Raw genomic sequence first — 15,806 nt, 5'->3', positions numbered from 1 at the left:
TTGAGAGTACTAATGAGAACAATAATTTTCCATTCAGTAGAATGAAAAATTATTGATAAGTTTTGACGAGAGAAGATTTATCAATGGATTAATTGAGAAAAAAATGAAAGAGCAAAATCCAAAATCTAGTGAATTAGTGAGGGGGAGAAAGGAAAATGTGATGCTGAATTTCAATCGAATGAAAAAAGAAAAGTGTAATCGACCTAATCTAATCAATTGAATTATCAGACGAATAGAAAATTATTTTCTCATCTCTACTCCTAATAATAAAAAAAATTATTTAAAAAAATTGACAAAAAAAAATTTGTTTGCTTGAATTACGTCAAACAGACATTTTTCGGCTGTTTCATTTTGCCCCACCCTCCCCTAGTTCTTTTATTCTTTTATTTCCTCAACTCCTTAATCATAACAATAAATTTGTCGATTAGTATCCAAAGGGAATTGTTAATGAAATCAGAATGCGATTGTCTTCCAGCGAGTACAGAATATTATTCAATAAAACTGAAAATAATCTTGATTGCATTTATGAACAAAGGAATCGTTGTTCTGAGTACACTGCACCCTACTAGTTTCCTTTGGTCCTGAGCCTGCTAGGCGGTCTCTATATCGCTTTAAATTTCCTTTATTTTCATCTGAAAAATATGATATGAGGTATACGCACAGAGAGGCCGGATATCTCCGCACGTGCATTTACAAACTGGGACCTCGAGCGAATCCACAAATTTATCGCTGAGTAAGTTTGTTCTGGCTTTTGAAAATTTCGTTAAAATACTTTTTCTTCTTCTCCAGTTGTGATAACTTTTGTGCTTTTAGGGTTTTCGTTAAATAGAGAAATTGAGATGCAGCAACTTGGAGTGTTTGAAGCTGCCATTGGGAAGCTAAATTATTCTTAATTTTTTTATGGAATGAAACTGAAGCATTTGTTTTCTTTCTTTCTGTTCAATTTTCCCATTTAATTGTCCCACAAAAACACCATTAGTTTCTTTCATATTTCAATGCCCGAGGAATAGTCAATTGCCTAAATCTGAAGATATTCAACGTCAATACTATTTATTCAATTTTTTTTTCGAGTGACAGGAACCCAATGATGACCAGACATTCTGAACTCTGTCTTCATTTTTATAAAAAGGAAACGAACTGGCACCAATAAACCATTCCTCGCATATTGAAATAATTCGCTAGCTAAAAAAAAGTTATTTCTTTACTTTAAACTCTATTCATCCCCATTGTCATCAGGACAATCATCCGCATCAGTGCTGACCACATCCTGCATGGTACCATTATTTTCACACTGATCATCGTCAACCGAGTCTATTCTGTCCTCAGGCTGTTCGTCAATCGGCTGAAGACACTCGACATTCCTCGAGAAACCGTTCTCTTCAATTTCCTCTTCGTCATCATCTTTTGGCGAATCCGTTGGATCGCGTATTGTATCTTCACCCTCATTATCATCATTATCAGCCATGACAGTCGCGTCCTCGTCACTCTGTAATACGTCAATAACCCGTTGCTCCATTTGAAATTTTCTCACCGTACTGGAAAAATCAGTGCTCTGGATTGATTCATCTTCCTCCAATATTTTTTGACAATTGTAAGGGGTAAATGTCGCTCGAACTGTTTGGTAAAGTTTTCTAAAGCCAAGTTTTTTGTAAAGACTCTGGCTGGCCTCGTTTTCTGGACGTATTACGACGAAGGGAGTGTAACCCCTGTCCGCTACTGTTTTTGTCAGGTACCTAAACAGAAAATTCACAATTCGATATTTCCCTCGTAATTGTATTTCGCTTCGATCTTCGTGCCCTTCCACCTCCGTTGGGAGCCATTTGCGCCCACTAAAGTGATCGGATTTACTTTCATCAACAACATTGTTACACTAGTGCATACTTTTTTTCTACGTTTCCAGCAATAAAAGCCTTCACCGTACAAAACTGACTCACAATTCAGAAGCGAAGTGGTAAAACGGTTCAAGTCGACTCATCTCTTAGTTGAGTTTTTCAAGAATATCTCCGAATCTAAAAGAGATAATGAAATTTTCGTAATAACCTTTTTTCTAGAGGAAATTGAGTGCTACAAGAAAGGTCGAGACAAAAATTTAGCTATCTCCCTTAGATTCCGAGATATTCACTGAAAACTGGCCAATTGTCAAAATCGACTTAAACCGCTTTACCACTTCGCTACTGAATTTTATCATGGAGAAAGAAGACCCACCAGTATGCGAGAGCTGCCAAGCGAACATGACATTAAGACATCCTACTAGAATACCCGAAATACAACAGTGACAGAAAAGCACTTGAGCTTCCAAATGTGTTGACAGAAGTACTGAATGATAACAACAATGTTGATAAACTTATGAAGCTCCTTAAAAGAATGAACCTACACCACTTCATATGAGTGACAATATACGATGTAAATATTAATGTACCAATTTTTTATAAAGTCGTTAAAGACCTAGTAGTTGATGCGATTTTAAATTAAAAAAAAAAGAATTTCAAAGAGTTTCGAACTTTAACAAGTTTCTTGGAAACACTGTAGTGCTGAAATACCCGACAACTTTCTAGCCTTGAAAAAACAAAACACTTCGCCCTTTCAAGACCAAAAGGTGCAGAAGGGAAAGGAATGGATATCAGGAAAGAAGATAAATTCGATACTAAACAGCCAATCACCTCGCAAGTCTCGTGCCATATCCTTTCCTCCTGTACTCGGGCTTAGTCTGCATGGAAAACATGGCCCCATAGTACGACTGTATCATCCAAGCAGCCAATTTTCCATCGACGAAAACTCCGGCTGCTGGCAATATTCGTATCAAACGAAGAAAAAGTTCGTGGCACTCCATATCATTAGCTGGATAGAGTTCATGTATTCCTTCAGCATGTTCAGGACAGAGAGGGAGTACCTGGACCTCCGGTTCACCCTCAATTGGCTCGTCCTCAATTTGTACGGTGTTTCCTGGCTCCTCACAAGCCCATACGTCACCCAGGACACGCTCGATTGTCCCGGTTCCATTGTAAAGATCGAACAACTCCCCGGCAATCTCATGGTGGACGAAATTAATGTACAGTGGCTTCTCCCAGTCAATCAAGATGTCTTCATCGCGCAGCAGGTGAAGGTGGTCCAGGCTCTTGTTAGGACAGAAGACCCCGAAGCTCTCGTACAGAAGACCGTGCGGCTGAACATGCCAATGGATATTAATTACACTGCAAAATGTATTGTTCAAAGTTCTTTAATCTTGTTCGACATTTTTTCGTCGTGAGAATTTCTTAATAAGAGTCGCTCAAGGTTTCAGAGAATAGAAAATTTGTTTTCTGCACTGCTTCTCACGATTTCTCGTCTGGGAATTGGTATTACATACTTCCCAAACTCGAAAACTTGAAAATCACTACAGAAAAATATTGTTCCTGGGCTGTTGCGATGGGGTTTTTTTAATCGTATGGTTGGCCAGTCCTCGCCTACGCCTCGGAGGCCAACGCCACACGAGTAAAAAACCCCATACTATTTCATGACTGTCCATCATTACACGTTCAAGTGTATTAATGTTTATTGTACGTTAAACATTAAAGAAGGGAATTTATATTGCGTTCCACATCTTTGTGATGTCATAGGTGATGATTGGATGGGATTTGGATGAGGTACGGTATTATTCTCAATATAAATAACCAGAAACTTTTTACTGAAAAAAACTATGAACTATGATTTGGTCAATTTCTCTGGAATATTTCAGTAGTGAAGCGGTAAACCGAGTTAAGTCGATTTTCACTATTAGCCAGTTTTTGCTGAATATCTCGGAATCTAAGAGAGATAGCAAAATTTTTCTCATGACTTTTTTTATAACGCTCTATTGGCTCTACAAAAAAGGTCATGACAAAAATCTTTCTATCTCTTTTAGATTCCGAGATATTCGTCAAAAACTAGCCAATAGTAAAAATCGACTTAACCCGGTTTACCGCTTTGCTACTGATTTAAATATTGGATTCTCAAAATTATCGGTAGGAATAATTTTGTTGTGTTTACGTCTCTTGATATGGAAGAGTATTGCTCTAGCCCATTCATCTTGGAATAAGCCACAACGGGTGCTCCTCCCAACCGAGCTATCCGGCTCCTAGCCACTTCTTCATTTCAAATTTCTGGTACATATTGAGCTCCGCCGTCCCTCTCACGGCATTCATTTTTACATCAAAGAAGGGAATTTATATAGCGTTCCCCATCTTTGTGACGTCACAGGAGATGATTGGATGGGATTTGAATGAGGCAGGAGGGGACCCGGGATTATTCTCAATATGAATCAATAGCATAATCATCATCATTATGATATCACTATCACAATATCGAAGCGTCAGCTGTCGTCATTGCCCTCGGAGGTCTATGCACTCTGATATGTGTCAATGGAAGACCCTACACTGTCCGATAATTGCAATGTCTCTAGCTATTCTTTACAGTACTCCGTATTGTTCCAAATGATGAACATTTTTGTTAATAATATGCGAGTACTTACAGACGACGTCATTCCTGGAAAATGTAAACAAATGGGGACATCCGGCCAGCCGTCAGCCACATAAAAATGGAACTCCCATACTTTGTTTCTCATGTACGTTAAGACTGTCTGATGGAACTGAAAAAGTCGAGAATAAAGAACCACATTGAGTGATGGAAAATATAAGTAGGCGCTCGAACAGTTTGGCGGATCAACGGAATGTCACTTTTAGAGTGACCATTATTGTAATCGTACCCTCAAAATATCCGTTATGCGGGTAACATGCCAACCGAAACGCAAATCATCAAACGGTCAAGGCCACTTGCTGACGCATACTTTCCTACTATCGTACACCCTTCCTCTCTCTCCCTCTCTCACATCTAAAAACGAAAGCATTCGTCCCCATATCCTTTCCGTAAATCGATGAACTTTGCATGTCTCATATCTTGCCTCACCGACGAACAATATCGTACCAAGTTCAACGGGTCTGTGCTTTCCCGCCAATTTCCATCGACCAGAGAGTCCTCCCGCCCCATTCCTCAGGTATTTTATCGTTTGAAATCAATAGGATGGGGAACCAGTCATTTTCAACATGAAATATTCCAATTTGTTATGGTCAACTGGACTGCTCATAACTCATTATCGCTTAATTTGAAAATCCCGGGGAACGAGGAGGAAATGGGAATTCTCCAAGGGTCACGGCACTGCAGTGGTTCATGACTGACCTTGACCTTACGCGGCAGAAGAAAAATAACGCACAAGCATACATCTTAGGTCGATGGTGATCCTATGGGCTTGAGGAGATGGGTTTTACGTCTTTGGTGGTGACTCTACTCGCCGATGCTCAAGACATCTCATTATCCCTGTGCCGTTGAATTGAAAACAATGACGGATATATTTTTTTTTAAGCCCGGGGGGAGTATCTTTCGAACGTTATCTCGATTGTTTTTCCATCCTCGTAGTGTAAAATATATCACAATTTTTATTGGATTTTACAAAAGTAGAAAAAAATGAACATTTTCAAAGAGCGTTTTTAATGAAGATTAAGAAATAAGTCCGATAGAGAGGAAATAGTGAATGGATAATTTACCATGACGACAGCCATTAGATACATCAAATTATTAATTTGCAATTTCCTCCCTATTGGGTTTATTTCCCAATATTATTCAAAAATGCTCTTTGAAAATGTTCAGCTTTTTTGAACGTTTTTTTGATTGTACAATTATAATATTTGGAAACTCCAGGACTATGTAAAACTGAATAGAAATTGGAGATCATTTCAGATTATCAAATTTAGAAAAGCCACCAAGACCACGTTCGAAAGATAATCCATCCGAGCCTTAAGATGAAACTTCTATCACTGTTAGAAAATGGTCTTTAAATTTCAAGTAAAAAATGTTGACAATCTCAAAAATACGTAATTTAAGAATGTTTATCCAAAATCGCAAATATTAAAAAAATTGATTTTTTTTCAACTGAGAGACGAAGTTATTCCCCTTATCTTGATCAAAATTTCAATCCACCAACCCACGTTTATTATTTAGAAATGGAATGGATAAAATGCGCTAACATGCGCTTATATGGAATAGAATCTTTCAAATACTTCCTTTTTTGCCCGGCTACCCAAATTTTTTTTCTGGCCATTCGACTCGGTACAGTTGTGCACTTCACCTTCTATTTTTTTTCTATTTTTAGAGTCTTCTAGTTGGTGAATTATAAATTTCAACATAAATCCCATAAAATTTGTTCATTTATTCCTGGCGAGACTATTGCGACCAATTTTTTTAAACATCAAAGAATTTAATTCTATATGCTCTGCTATCAGCCAAAAAAATTGCAAAATTTTCCTTCACGGAGAGAAATATTCAGTAAAAATTACAGAACTCACAACTCGCTCACCGATTACGGAATCGACCCAAAAAATTTAAGTGACGGTATGGTAATTTTTCACAGGAGATTCAGATAAAAACTACCGAACCCCCTGGAAAAATTCCATGACAGCTCCGTAAAATTTCCTACAACCACATTTTGCTCCGGAATTACGGAAAAGATAGGTAATTTTTATTGAATATTTCTCTCCATGTTGAGCATGAAAAAATAATTTGCTGAAAATGGCTAAACATCCTTAAAGTGAATGGGCTGCTCCATTTAGTTATATTCCCAACACGAATACGAAGTTCCTTAAGGATGTTCGACACCCTTTTAGCCAAAATTGACGTTGTTTTCATTTTTCTGGCAAATTATCGATGGGAGTGACGTGAAAAAATATAACGATTTTGTGGTTTGTCATTCTTTAATGGCTCACGAAGTTGCGTAGTGGTGCGATAATTTTCATGCGTTTTTTCTCCAGTTTTGTGATTCTTTTTAAAAGTTTAGAGAAAACGCAGGAAAATGGTCGCACCACCTTAAAATTTCGTCAGTCATTAAATAATGACAAAACGCAAAAACGTTATATTTTTCCACGTCAATTCCATCATAAGTTCGCCAGAAAAATTAAAAAAACGTGAATTTTGGCAGAAAGGGTGTAGAACATCCTTAAACGATTCACAGCATAAAAAATTCTAACAGTTTGTTTTTTTTGCTTGCAAAAAAATAAAATTCGCATACTGAAGTCACAAGGAGAAGTGAACCACGTTAAGTCATTGTATCGCAAGTAGCATGAGTACTTCGTCAAGTACATTTACTTACCTTGAGTGACTCAGGTAAGTATCCAGCGAGAAATTCTAAGAGTAGTGGAAGCTCCTCATTCATAAGTAGACGAAAGTTCCTGCCCCTTTCTACCGGTCCGGGGCACTCCATACTGAAAACTAATTAATCCAGAAACGTCAGTTGCATTGCTCACAATTTTTCCCCCCAAAGTTACGGAGTTGTCACGAGTGTGATCGGGTTTGTGCGAATAACTTCTGAATCCATTCGTCCCCAAGGGGTATCATCGTGCGATTTAGCATTTAGTATTATTCCATGAATATTCAGGGAATGCCGAGGTCGAGCATAGGATTTACCTCGCAACTTTTCCCCGGACGTAATCCCGGAAAAACATTATAATCAAATCAGATTAGTGAGTAGTGCAAGCGCAGTTTCGATCAGACAAACAAGTTGACTGGATGTAACCAAATGATTTTTCAATGGTTCTCGCAGGGAATTCAAACAGGGGGGAAAATGCGATCGATTCTACCCTCTAGGCTGCTTCCACCGGAGCTCCATCATTCCTTCCCCACTAAAATTTTTCCCCATCTTAGAAGAACGTAGGGCAGGCCCAGTGAATGGAAAAATTCAATTAACGTTCATTCGATCAAGTGCGTTGACACTCGACTGTTAGTCAAACTGATGGGCAAATTTTCTCCAATAATGAGATTCAATGGTTCTTCTGTCAGATTGTCAAATTCTAGTGGCAGTTCTGAGAGAAGAAAGTGGAAGAAACTTTTTGCAGAAGTTTTTTTAGTAAAAGGCCTCAGTTCAACTGCAATTAGAATTTTCAAGTTTAATTGATTGGCGATGAACACGTGCCATTCTGTAGCGTTCAATGTGGGTCATACGACGTTAGTTGAAGCAACTAAGGTTTCTAATTTGTGTATGCTCAGTGTGAAAGAGTACGTCAGTGGGATGTCAATGAGTCTCATTAAAGCTCCATCGAATTTGCAAAATACTTCCTTCCCACTGTTTGGGTAGTTTTCATCTGATTCCCGTGTTCTCCTGTGTTCAATCTAATCACTTAATCGTTGATTATGCACCCCGTGTTACGGTATCAAAGGATTAGTGGTTATTCGTTTTCCGAAATTGGGGATTGTCATCCTTTTTTAATGAGCACTTAATGAGTCTTCACTTACAAACATTTTCCAAAATTTTGGTGGAAAACAAATGGAATTTCATGGACAGCTGACTATCAATTTTCAGGACAGTGAGAATGAATGCGATTTAGGGGACAAAATCATGAAATTTCAGTTTTCACTGAAAATTCAGTGAAATTCCTGAATTTTAAGCAGCATAACGACGAGAATTCCGTAATTTATTTGAATTTTCAATCTAATATGAAATTTTTTCAACTTTCATGATTTTTTCCACCTAAATCGCATTCAGTGTCACTGTCCTGAAAATTTAAGAATATATTTACCAGAATTTTCTGGTTTTCTATTCATTTTCAGGGGAAAATGGAAGGGAAATTTACAGTTCTGTTTCATTTTCTCCCGAAATTCTGAATTTTCAATGACAAGATTTAATGAAAAATCAGTGGAATTGGAATACGATAAAAATTCCAGAATTTTAGGCAGCATAAAGGCGAGAATCCCTCAATTTATATGAATTTCCAATCTAATATGAATATTCTGAGCGAAATTACATTGAATTTTCCGTGAAATCTGAAATTTCATGATGTTTTTCCCCTAAATCGCATTCAGTGTCACTGTCCTGAAAATTTAAGAATATATGTACCAGAATTTTCTGGTTTTCTATTCGTTTTCGGGGGAAAATGGAACGGAAATTTACAGTTGTTTCATTTTCTCCTGAAATTCTGAATTTTCAATCTAATATGAATATTCTGAGCGAAATTACATTAAATTTTCCGTGAAATCTGAAATTTCATGATATTTTTCCCCTAAATCGCATTCAGTGTCACCGTCCTGAAAATTCAAGAATATATTTACCAGAATTTTCTGGTTTTCTATTCATTTCCGGGGGAAAATGGAGCGGAAATTTACAGTTCTATTTGATTTTCTCCCGAAATTCTGAATTTTCAATGACAAGATTTAATGAAAAATCAGTGGAATTGGAACACGAAAAAATTCCAGAATTTTAAGCAGCATAAAGACAAGAATTCCTCAATTTATATGAATTTCCAATCTAATATAAATATTCTGCGCCAAATTAAATTGAATTTTCAGTGAAATCTGAAATTTCATGATTTTTTCCCCTAAATTGCATTCAGTGTCACCGCAGAAATTTACAGTTCTGTTTGATTTTCCCCCGAAATTCTGAATTTTCAATGACGAGATTTCCTGAAAAATCAGTGGAATTGGAGCACGATAAAAATTTCCGGGATTTGGCACGGAAAATTCAGGCAAAAATTTTTAAAACTGTAGTGAACCCAATAATTCAGCTAAAAAAAACCACCATTAATTTAGAAATAAATAAAAGCGCCAGGGTCAAAGTAAACCGCATTACCGTAGTAACATTCGCCGATCCACACTGAGCCCTTCAGCCGTTTTGTTTGCAAGCAACCTTACGCAATTCGAGCGTAATTTGTTTCATAATGAGAAACGATTTTCATGTAAATTTTCTTCTGGCCCAGGGAAGAAAAAAAAAGAGGGGCATGTGAATGCAATATTCTCGTGTTTGCACGTGTGCAATGTTAATGCGATTAACCTCGCAGTGCTCATCTCTTTAAAGATTTAATTAATAACGGAAATGAAGTATTCTGTCCAGTGCAAAGCGTGTATTCCCTCATGGTTCCATTTTCGACAATCAGCACGATAATTATTCACCACCGAAGGAAAATCGTCGAGTAGAGCAGAGTGACAAGTGGATTCTGACAGTAATTGATGCTCGTTGTCATTATTTTCTCTGGCGAGACGTTAAATATAATGAAAACCAATTAAAAATTTTATCGATTCACCTGCAACGAGTCGGGGACGATCACGACGGGTTGCTTCTCGTTGAATGTTTTAACCCTGTTCCTCAGCAGAATCCTTCTCAATTCTCCCTCAACTTTAATCGAACTTCTAGTCAAAGAGTTAAACCCAAAATGTAACGGTGTTTGAGTAACGACGCGAGGTACAGTTGAAGAGGAAGTGAAGGCGAGCCCGGTTCAATTCAATGGGAGGATAATAATAATAATTGATAATTTATTTTTGTTGACTAGCCGGGCTCCCTTGTATGTGCGACTGCTGTCGTGAAGGGCTCGTTTCGAACGGAGGCAGACCCGCCCGCGCCGCCCCCAGAACCCGCACTGAACCACGCCACGGGTACGGCCACCCCTCTGGGCTCCCGAGGGCAGACGGTTTTATCAATGCGCCACCAACCGGCAGTTCTCTACTATTTCGGTGTGTGCCACGCTACATTTCAATCACCAAAATTTGATGGATTTTTAGTACTTTCCCTCGGAAACACGATCTTGAGGTCGCGATTTTTTTCCAGATAAGAATTAAATCAGTAGAAATAAAAAAGTTGGGGGAAATATTGTTTTTTTTTACGAGGACTCGGTACGTCGCAATTCGAATGACGGTATTCACCTCCCGAGAAGAATACGGACTGGATTTCCGGCGGGGAGTGAATACAAAATTACACTGATATTTTGGACGTTTGAAAATAGTTTTTTTTGTTCGTGAATGAATGAGTTGAATAATCGGGGAATTTGAAGAATCGCGGCGGGAAAAATCGGGGAAAATTAGAAGAGTAAGCTGAGTTCGTTGAATTTTTATGTTCTTTTGAGTCGCTTTGGTTCACTACTTTTCGAAATACAACTTTTTTTGTATTAAATGGTCGATATGCGCATGCGCGCGGGGGTCCCCCACCAGGTGGTGAGCAAGGATACCCGCACCTGCGCGTCCTGGCTGATTCACACGAAAAGAACCGAAATTTTTGAACGAAGTTTATCAAAATTCAAGGATTATGGCAATTGTCGCCAGAAGTAGACGCAGTTACGAAATGGATCGGGAACTGAAACTAAAAAATGAAAAACAAAGCAAATGTTCTCCTCTAGATATCGCAAATAAGGAACATGCATGGGCTTCTGATTCCGTGATTTAATTCATAAAAAGAAAATGAGAGAATTTGCGTCGTTAGCCACATTCGTCATCCTCTACAGTTGCTTCGCATAAACATTAAAATAGAATGTCTCCTGCGAAGATCAAATGGACAATAGAAGATTTGACACTCATGTCAACACAAAATTGATTACACACTTTCCAAGGTCGAAAAAAATGCATATAAGAGATTGTAATCGTTAATTCAGTAGCGAAGTGGTAAAACGGTACAAGTCAACTTTGACTGTCGACCAGTTTTCAATGAATATCTCGGAATCTAAGGGAGATACCATTTTTTTTGTTATAACCTTTTTCGTAGAGCGGATTAAGACCCACAACAAATGTAATTATGAAAATTTCGGTATGTCCCTTAGATTCGGAAATATTCCCCAAAAACTCAACTGGGAAATATTCATTCACAAGAATGAAATGAGAATTTACGTCGTTAGCCACGTTCATCATCCCTTACAGTGGCTTCGCATAAACATTAAAATCGAATGTCACTTTCGAGAAGGATCAAATGGCCAATAGGAGATTTGACACTCATGTCCCCACAAAATTCATTAGCGAAGCGGTAAAACGGTACAAGTCAATTTTGACTGTCGACCAGTTTTCAATGAATATCTCGGAATCTAAGGGAGATAGCAATTTTTTTGTTATAACCTTTTTTGTAGAGCGAATTAAGACCCACAACAAATGTAATTACGAAAATTTCGGTATGTCCCTTAGATTCGGAAATATTCCCCAAAAACTCAACTAGGAGATATTCTCTCACAAGAATAAAACGAGAGAATCTACGTCGTTAGTCACATTCATTATCCCCTACAGTTGCTTCGCATAAACATTACAATAGAATGTCTCCTCCGAGGAGGATCAAATGATCAATAGGAGATTTGACACTCATGTCCCCACCAAATTAGTAGTAAAGTGGTAAAACGGTACAAGTCAATTTTTACTATCGTCCAGTTTTCAGTGAATATCTCGGAATCTAAGGGAGATAGCAATTTTTTTGTTATAACCTTTTTTGTAGAGCGGATTAAGACCCACAACAAATGTAATTACGGAAATTTCGCTATCTCCCTTAGATTCCGATATATCCCTTAAAAACTCGACTAGATGAGTCGACTTGAACCGTTTCACTTCTCTACTGAATTCTATTGAAAAAAAAAATTGGGGAGCGAGATTGGAGATCTGTGAAGGGGGTTGCTCTCCACTCCTCCATCCCCACTCTCCCCTCCCAGCAACCTCGCCGCGAGGGGGAGAATAATCACCTCGAGTGAGAGAGAAAGAGAACCGCATCATCCGCAGATCGATCCGAGGGTGCACGCAACACTCCTTGCACGGCGCGCCCCAGACGTTCCGATGATGTTTGCATCGAGTATTCACGCGGAATTTGTAGTTTTTATCCCCACTCTATGATACTGCGACGTATCCTCGAGAATTTACCCGATTATTAATCGACTCGCCACCTCCGTTCATGTTCGATTCAATTGTCCATTAAAAATCGCAATATTTTTTAGTACGCCCCTTTAACATTTGTGAATCTGTGCCTCCGAAGTATTTCCCAAATGTTGCCGTGTGCGGGGATAATCAGATTAATTTAATAGTGTCGTGAACGACGCTGGGATTGAATTACCCTGTCGTGTTGAGTTGACATTGCGTGGAAATGTGGAAGAGGTGGTTCAACACAGGTAACGAGACACCACTCGCTCCAACTTTCGTTCTCATCGCATGAAAATTTGTTCAACAGTTCACGGTTTATTGATTAACATTCTTTCAAGGCCCCAGCGGCTGTCAGCGAAATCATTAATCTGAGAGATTGATCACTCGATTGTTAGCGGTGAAATAGTGATGAAAAGAAAATGTCTAGCTGCTTTTCATTTTCAGAGAATTTTAATTAGTTCGAAAAATAGTACTTTCCCGCTTTTATTGTTTTGCGTTACCGACCAGTCGTCGATATTCGTAACCCATCCGCCATCTGCCCGCAAAACCGGCGAATGGGTAAAACAGATTCTTTAAGAAGTCGGCCCTCAAGCGCTCGCACAACGCATTTCAGTGGAAATGGGAAAAAATTTTCTCTGAAAGTGGATAGTTGACCTCAGGATCAGACGATCTGTTTGTCACATTGACATTCGAGCCGGGAATCCCGTGGAGTTTATTCTCAAAGGGGTGGAAGACATGATTGTTGTTTTCAAGCTGAAAACTGGAGCAATCGATTTCGCTTGAGTGCTATCGCCTGAGTTCTCTGTCGAAAGGTGCAAAACTCCTCAGAAATTATGTAACCGAATAAACAATTCTGTCCGCCCTCACGAGTGCTTCAGTACTCCTATTTTATTGGTTGAAGTGCTTAAAACTGCAGGATTTATTTGCACTATTAATGAGGGGTTGAAATGTTGATGAAATTTAATTTTTTTTTCAATACAAAGAACAATTATTTCCCTTTGTGACGAGCCTAAACTGAGCTCGATTGATAAATTTGTTCCTGAGTTATGAATAATTTTAAAAAAGACTAAAGTGTCCATTTTACCCCACCCTCCCCTATTCGTTTTAGAGGGGCTCTCAAGCTGTACTCCAGTTGACAATCCGCGAATGTTGGAATATTGAGAAATATCGTCGAGCAATAAGTGGAAAATTTTATCGACTTGATATTCCACTGCGCAAGGCGAGTTCTATTTCCGTACACGAATGCTCTCGTTTTCGCATCCAGTCGGTTCCATTATACACAAAACACACCCGGCTGTCACTCGAGTAATGCATAGATAGCTAGCGTTTATTTTAGAAGATAAATATTCCCCTCCAAGTCTGATTGACAGTATTTTCTTGCCCATTGAGATTTGATCGATTATCTGAATGGGCAATTTTTTCTTATAGATTCGATTTACAGGCTGAGTATGTCAAGAAGGAAAAACGTGCAGGGAAGGGCTGAAAGACAATTCGACAACGTGGATTACACGCAGCTCACCGAAACCGATAATGGTTTCGTGGATTCGCAGGTATTAAATATTTAATATTTGTAATGATTAGATATTTTAATTATTATATTATGGCCCGGTTGCACCGAGCCCTGTTATGCAAGTAAACCCCAGGGTAAAATTTATCCTCGAGGTCATAATTTTTCAGTATTTGACCCGAAGAATAATTTTTTATTTATCCTGTAGCCTCAGTTGGATTAACACTGACTTAACCTTGGGATTAAATTTTATTTTTTATTCCTGGGATAAATCTGAGATATTCTCCCGGGTAAAATAATCCATCGAACATCCAAATTTACTTTTTTTCTTATCTGACGTTTTCGTTACCTGGAGCTGGTGCAACCGAGCCTTATTATATTCAATAATTAGGGGAGGTTGGGGTTAAATGGACACTTGTGACTTTTTTTTAATGTTAATGACAGCTTGAAATGTTGATGAAATCCAATAATTTTTTTTCAATGCAAAGAACATTTCTTTCCCTTTGTAATGAGCCTAAACTGAGCTCAATTGATAAATTTGTTTCTGAGTTATGAGTAATTTTAAAAACGTCCAGTGTCCATTTTACCCCATGCTCCCCTAAATGCTTTCCTTACCGAGCTATGAGTGTTTTTACTCTATGATTTCAACGTTTCTGTTGCAGTTTGTAACTCCTCCAGTGAAGATTCCATGGAAGGCCATTGGTTTAGCAGCCCTTCTTTTTGTTGGAGGCACAGTTATGCTTATCATAGGCAGTCTAATTGTCAGTGGCCACATTGATTCTAAGGTGAGACACCATTCTATAATAGTACGCGAGAATGAGGCAAAAAGGGCATTTTTTAATTTTCTCTTAATGTTTAAAACTCAAAATCAAAGTCAGCAGCGAAGTGGTTTAAGTCGACTTATTTCCCAGTCGAGTTTTTGAGGAGTATTTCGAAATCTACGGAAGATAGCGAAATTTTCGTAATTACATTTGTTGCAGCTCTCGATCGGCTCTACAAAAAAGGTTATAACGAAAATTTTGCTATCTCCCTTAGATTCCGAGATATTCATTGAAAACTGGTCAATTGTCAAAATTGGCTTGTACCACTTCTCCATTGAATTGATCAATTGAGCCTCATCCTCGATCCAAAAGTATAATTTTGTTTTTCTCATTAACATTTTTTTTCACTCAAATTACAGTACAAGGATCGAATGTGGCCGATGATAATCTTGGGTGCCTTAATGTTCATCCCTGGTGCCTATCACGTTCGAGTAGCCCTAATGGCATACAGCAAAGTTCCTGGTTATTCATTCGACGATATTCCAGAATTTGATTGAGACTTGAACGATGAAAGGGAGAGAATATAATTTTGCCACTCGGTTGATTAATCATAAGGATATTGATTGTAAATAAGTGATGCCACAACGTGCTTTTTCATCTCTACGCAGGAAGAAATAGTCACTACAAAGAAGAAGCATTTCAATAGATTGAACACAAGTATTACTTCTCATATTTCTGATCGTTTTTTTACGCAGTACCTACTATGATTCAATTTTTCTGACTTCCTCTGCATCGTCTTTCACTATTTTTCTTATTATTATTACTATTGAAGATAAAGTGTGTAATGGGGAATATGTATGGGAGCAGGATTAAACTGTGATATCAAAGTGCAA

At 38.2% G+C, this 15,806-nt stretch overlaps 2 protein-coding genes across 9 annotated transcripts; one reads left to right on the top strand and one right to left on the bottom strand.

Moving 5' to 3' along the window:
• Positions 1-238: 238 nt before the first annotated feature.
• On the bottom strand, positions 239-10,390 carry LOC107038313. Its single transcript, XM_015257340.1, has 5 exons — positions 10,074-10,390; positions 7,154-7,272; positions 4,487-4,603; positions 2,661-3,163; positions 239-1,733 (listed from the first exon to the last, which is right to left on the bottom strand). The coding sequence occupies exons 2-5, from the start codon at positions 7,262-7,264 to the stop codon at positions 1,214-1,216; spliced, it is 1,251 nt and encodes a 416-aa protein (XP_015112826.1). The 5' UTR covers positions 7,265-7,272; positions 10,074-10,390; the 3' UTR covers positions 239-1,213.
• Positions 10,391-12,537: 2,147 nt separating this feature from the next.
• On the top strand, positions 12,538-15,806 carry LOC107038400 (transmembrane protein 230). 8 transcript variants are annotated; one of them, XM_015257483.1, is made up of 4 exons: positions 12,538-12,893; positions 14,074-14,195; positions 14,815-14,937; positions 15,333-15,806. In XM_015257483.1, exons 1-4 carry the CDS (start codon positions 12,869-12,871, stop codon positions 15,468-15,470), a joined length of 408 nt encoding a protein of 135 aa, XP_015112969.1. In that variant the 5' UTR covers positions 12,538-12,868; the 3' UTR covers positions 15,471-15,806. The 8 variants fall into 8 exon arrangements, with proteins under 8 accessions (XP_015112969.1, XP_015112977.1, XP_015112975.1 ...); XM_015257491.2 differs by having other exon boundaries at positions 12,539-12,893; positions 14,087-14,195; XM_015257489.1 differs by lacking the exon at positions 12,538-12,893 and adding an exon at positions 13,233-13,457 and having other exon boundaries at positions 14,087-14,195.

Source organism: Diachasma alloeum, unplaced genomic scaffold (assembly GCF_001412515.2).
Source record: "Diachasma alloeum isolate Michigan unplaced genomic scaffold, Dall2.0 Dall_scaffold_00280, whole genome shotgun sequence".
Lineage (NCBI taxonomy): Eukaryota > Metazoa > Arthropoda > Insecta > Hymenoptera > Braconidae > Diachasma > Diachasma alloeum.
The sequence above is the reverse complement of the archived record's forward strand: the minus strand, read 5'-3'. Positions and strand labels throughout refer to the sequence as shown.

Excerpts from the sequence above, each read along its gene's own strand:
- LOC107038313 (XM_015257340.1), bottom strand. The coding sequence starts at position 7,264 with ATGGAGTGCCCCGGACCGGTAGAAAGGGGCAGGAACTTTCGTCTACTT. Across the intron at positions 3,164-4,486 it reads TTCCAGGAATGACGTCGTCT|CCGCACGGTCTTCTGTACGA; the intron begins GTAAGTACTCGC and ends TGGCATGTTCAG. Across the intron at positions 1,734-2,660 it reads TATGGCACGAGACTTGCGAG|GTACCTGACAAAAACAGTAG; the intron begins GTGATTGGCTGT and ends TTTTCTGTTTAG.
- LOC107038400 (XM_015257483.1), top strand. The coding sequence starts at position 12,869 with ATGTGGAAGAGGTGGTTCAACACAG. Across the intron at positions 12,894-14,073 it reads GAAGAGGTGGTTCAACACAG|ATTCGATTTACAGGCTGAGT; the intron begins GTAACGAGACAC and ends TTTTTCTTATAG. Across the intron at positions 14,938-15,332 it reads GTGGCCACATTGATTCTAAG|TACAAGGATCGAATGTGGCC; the intron begins GTGAGACACCAT and ends CTCAAATTACAG.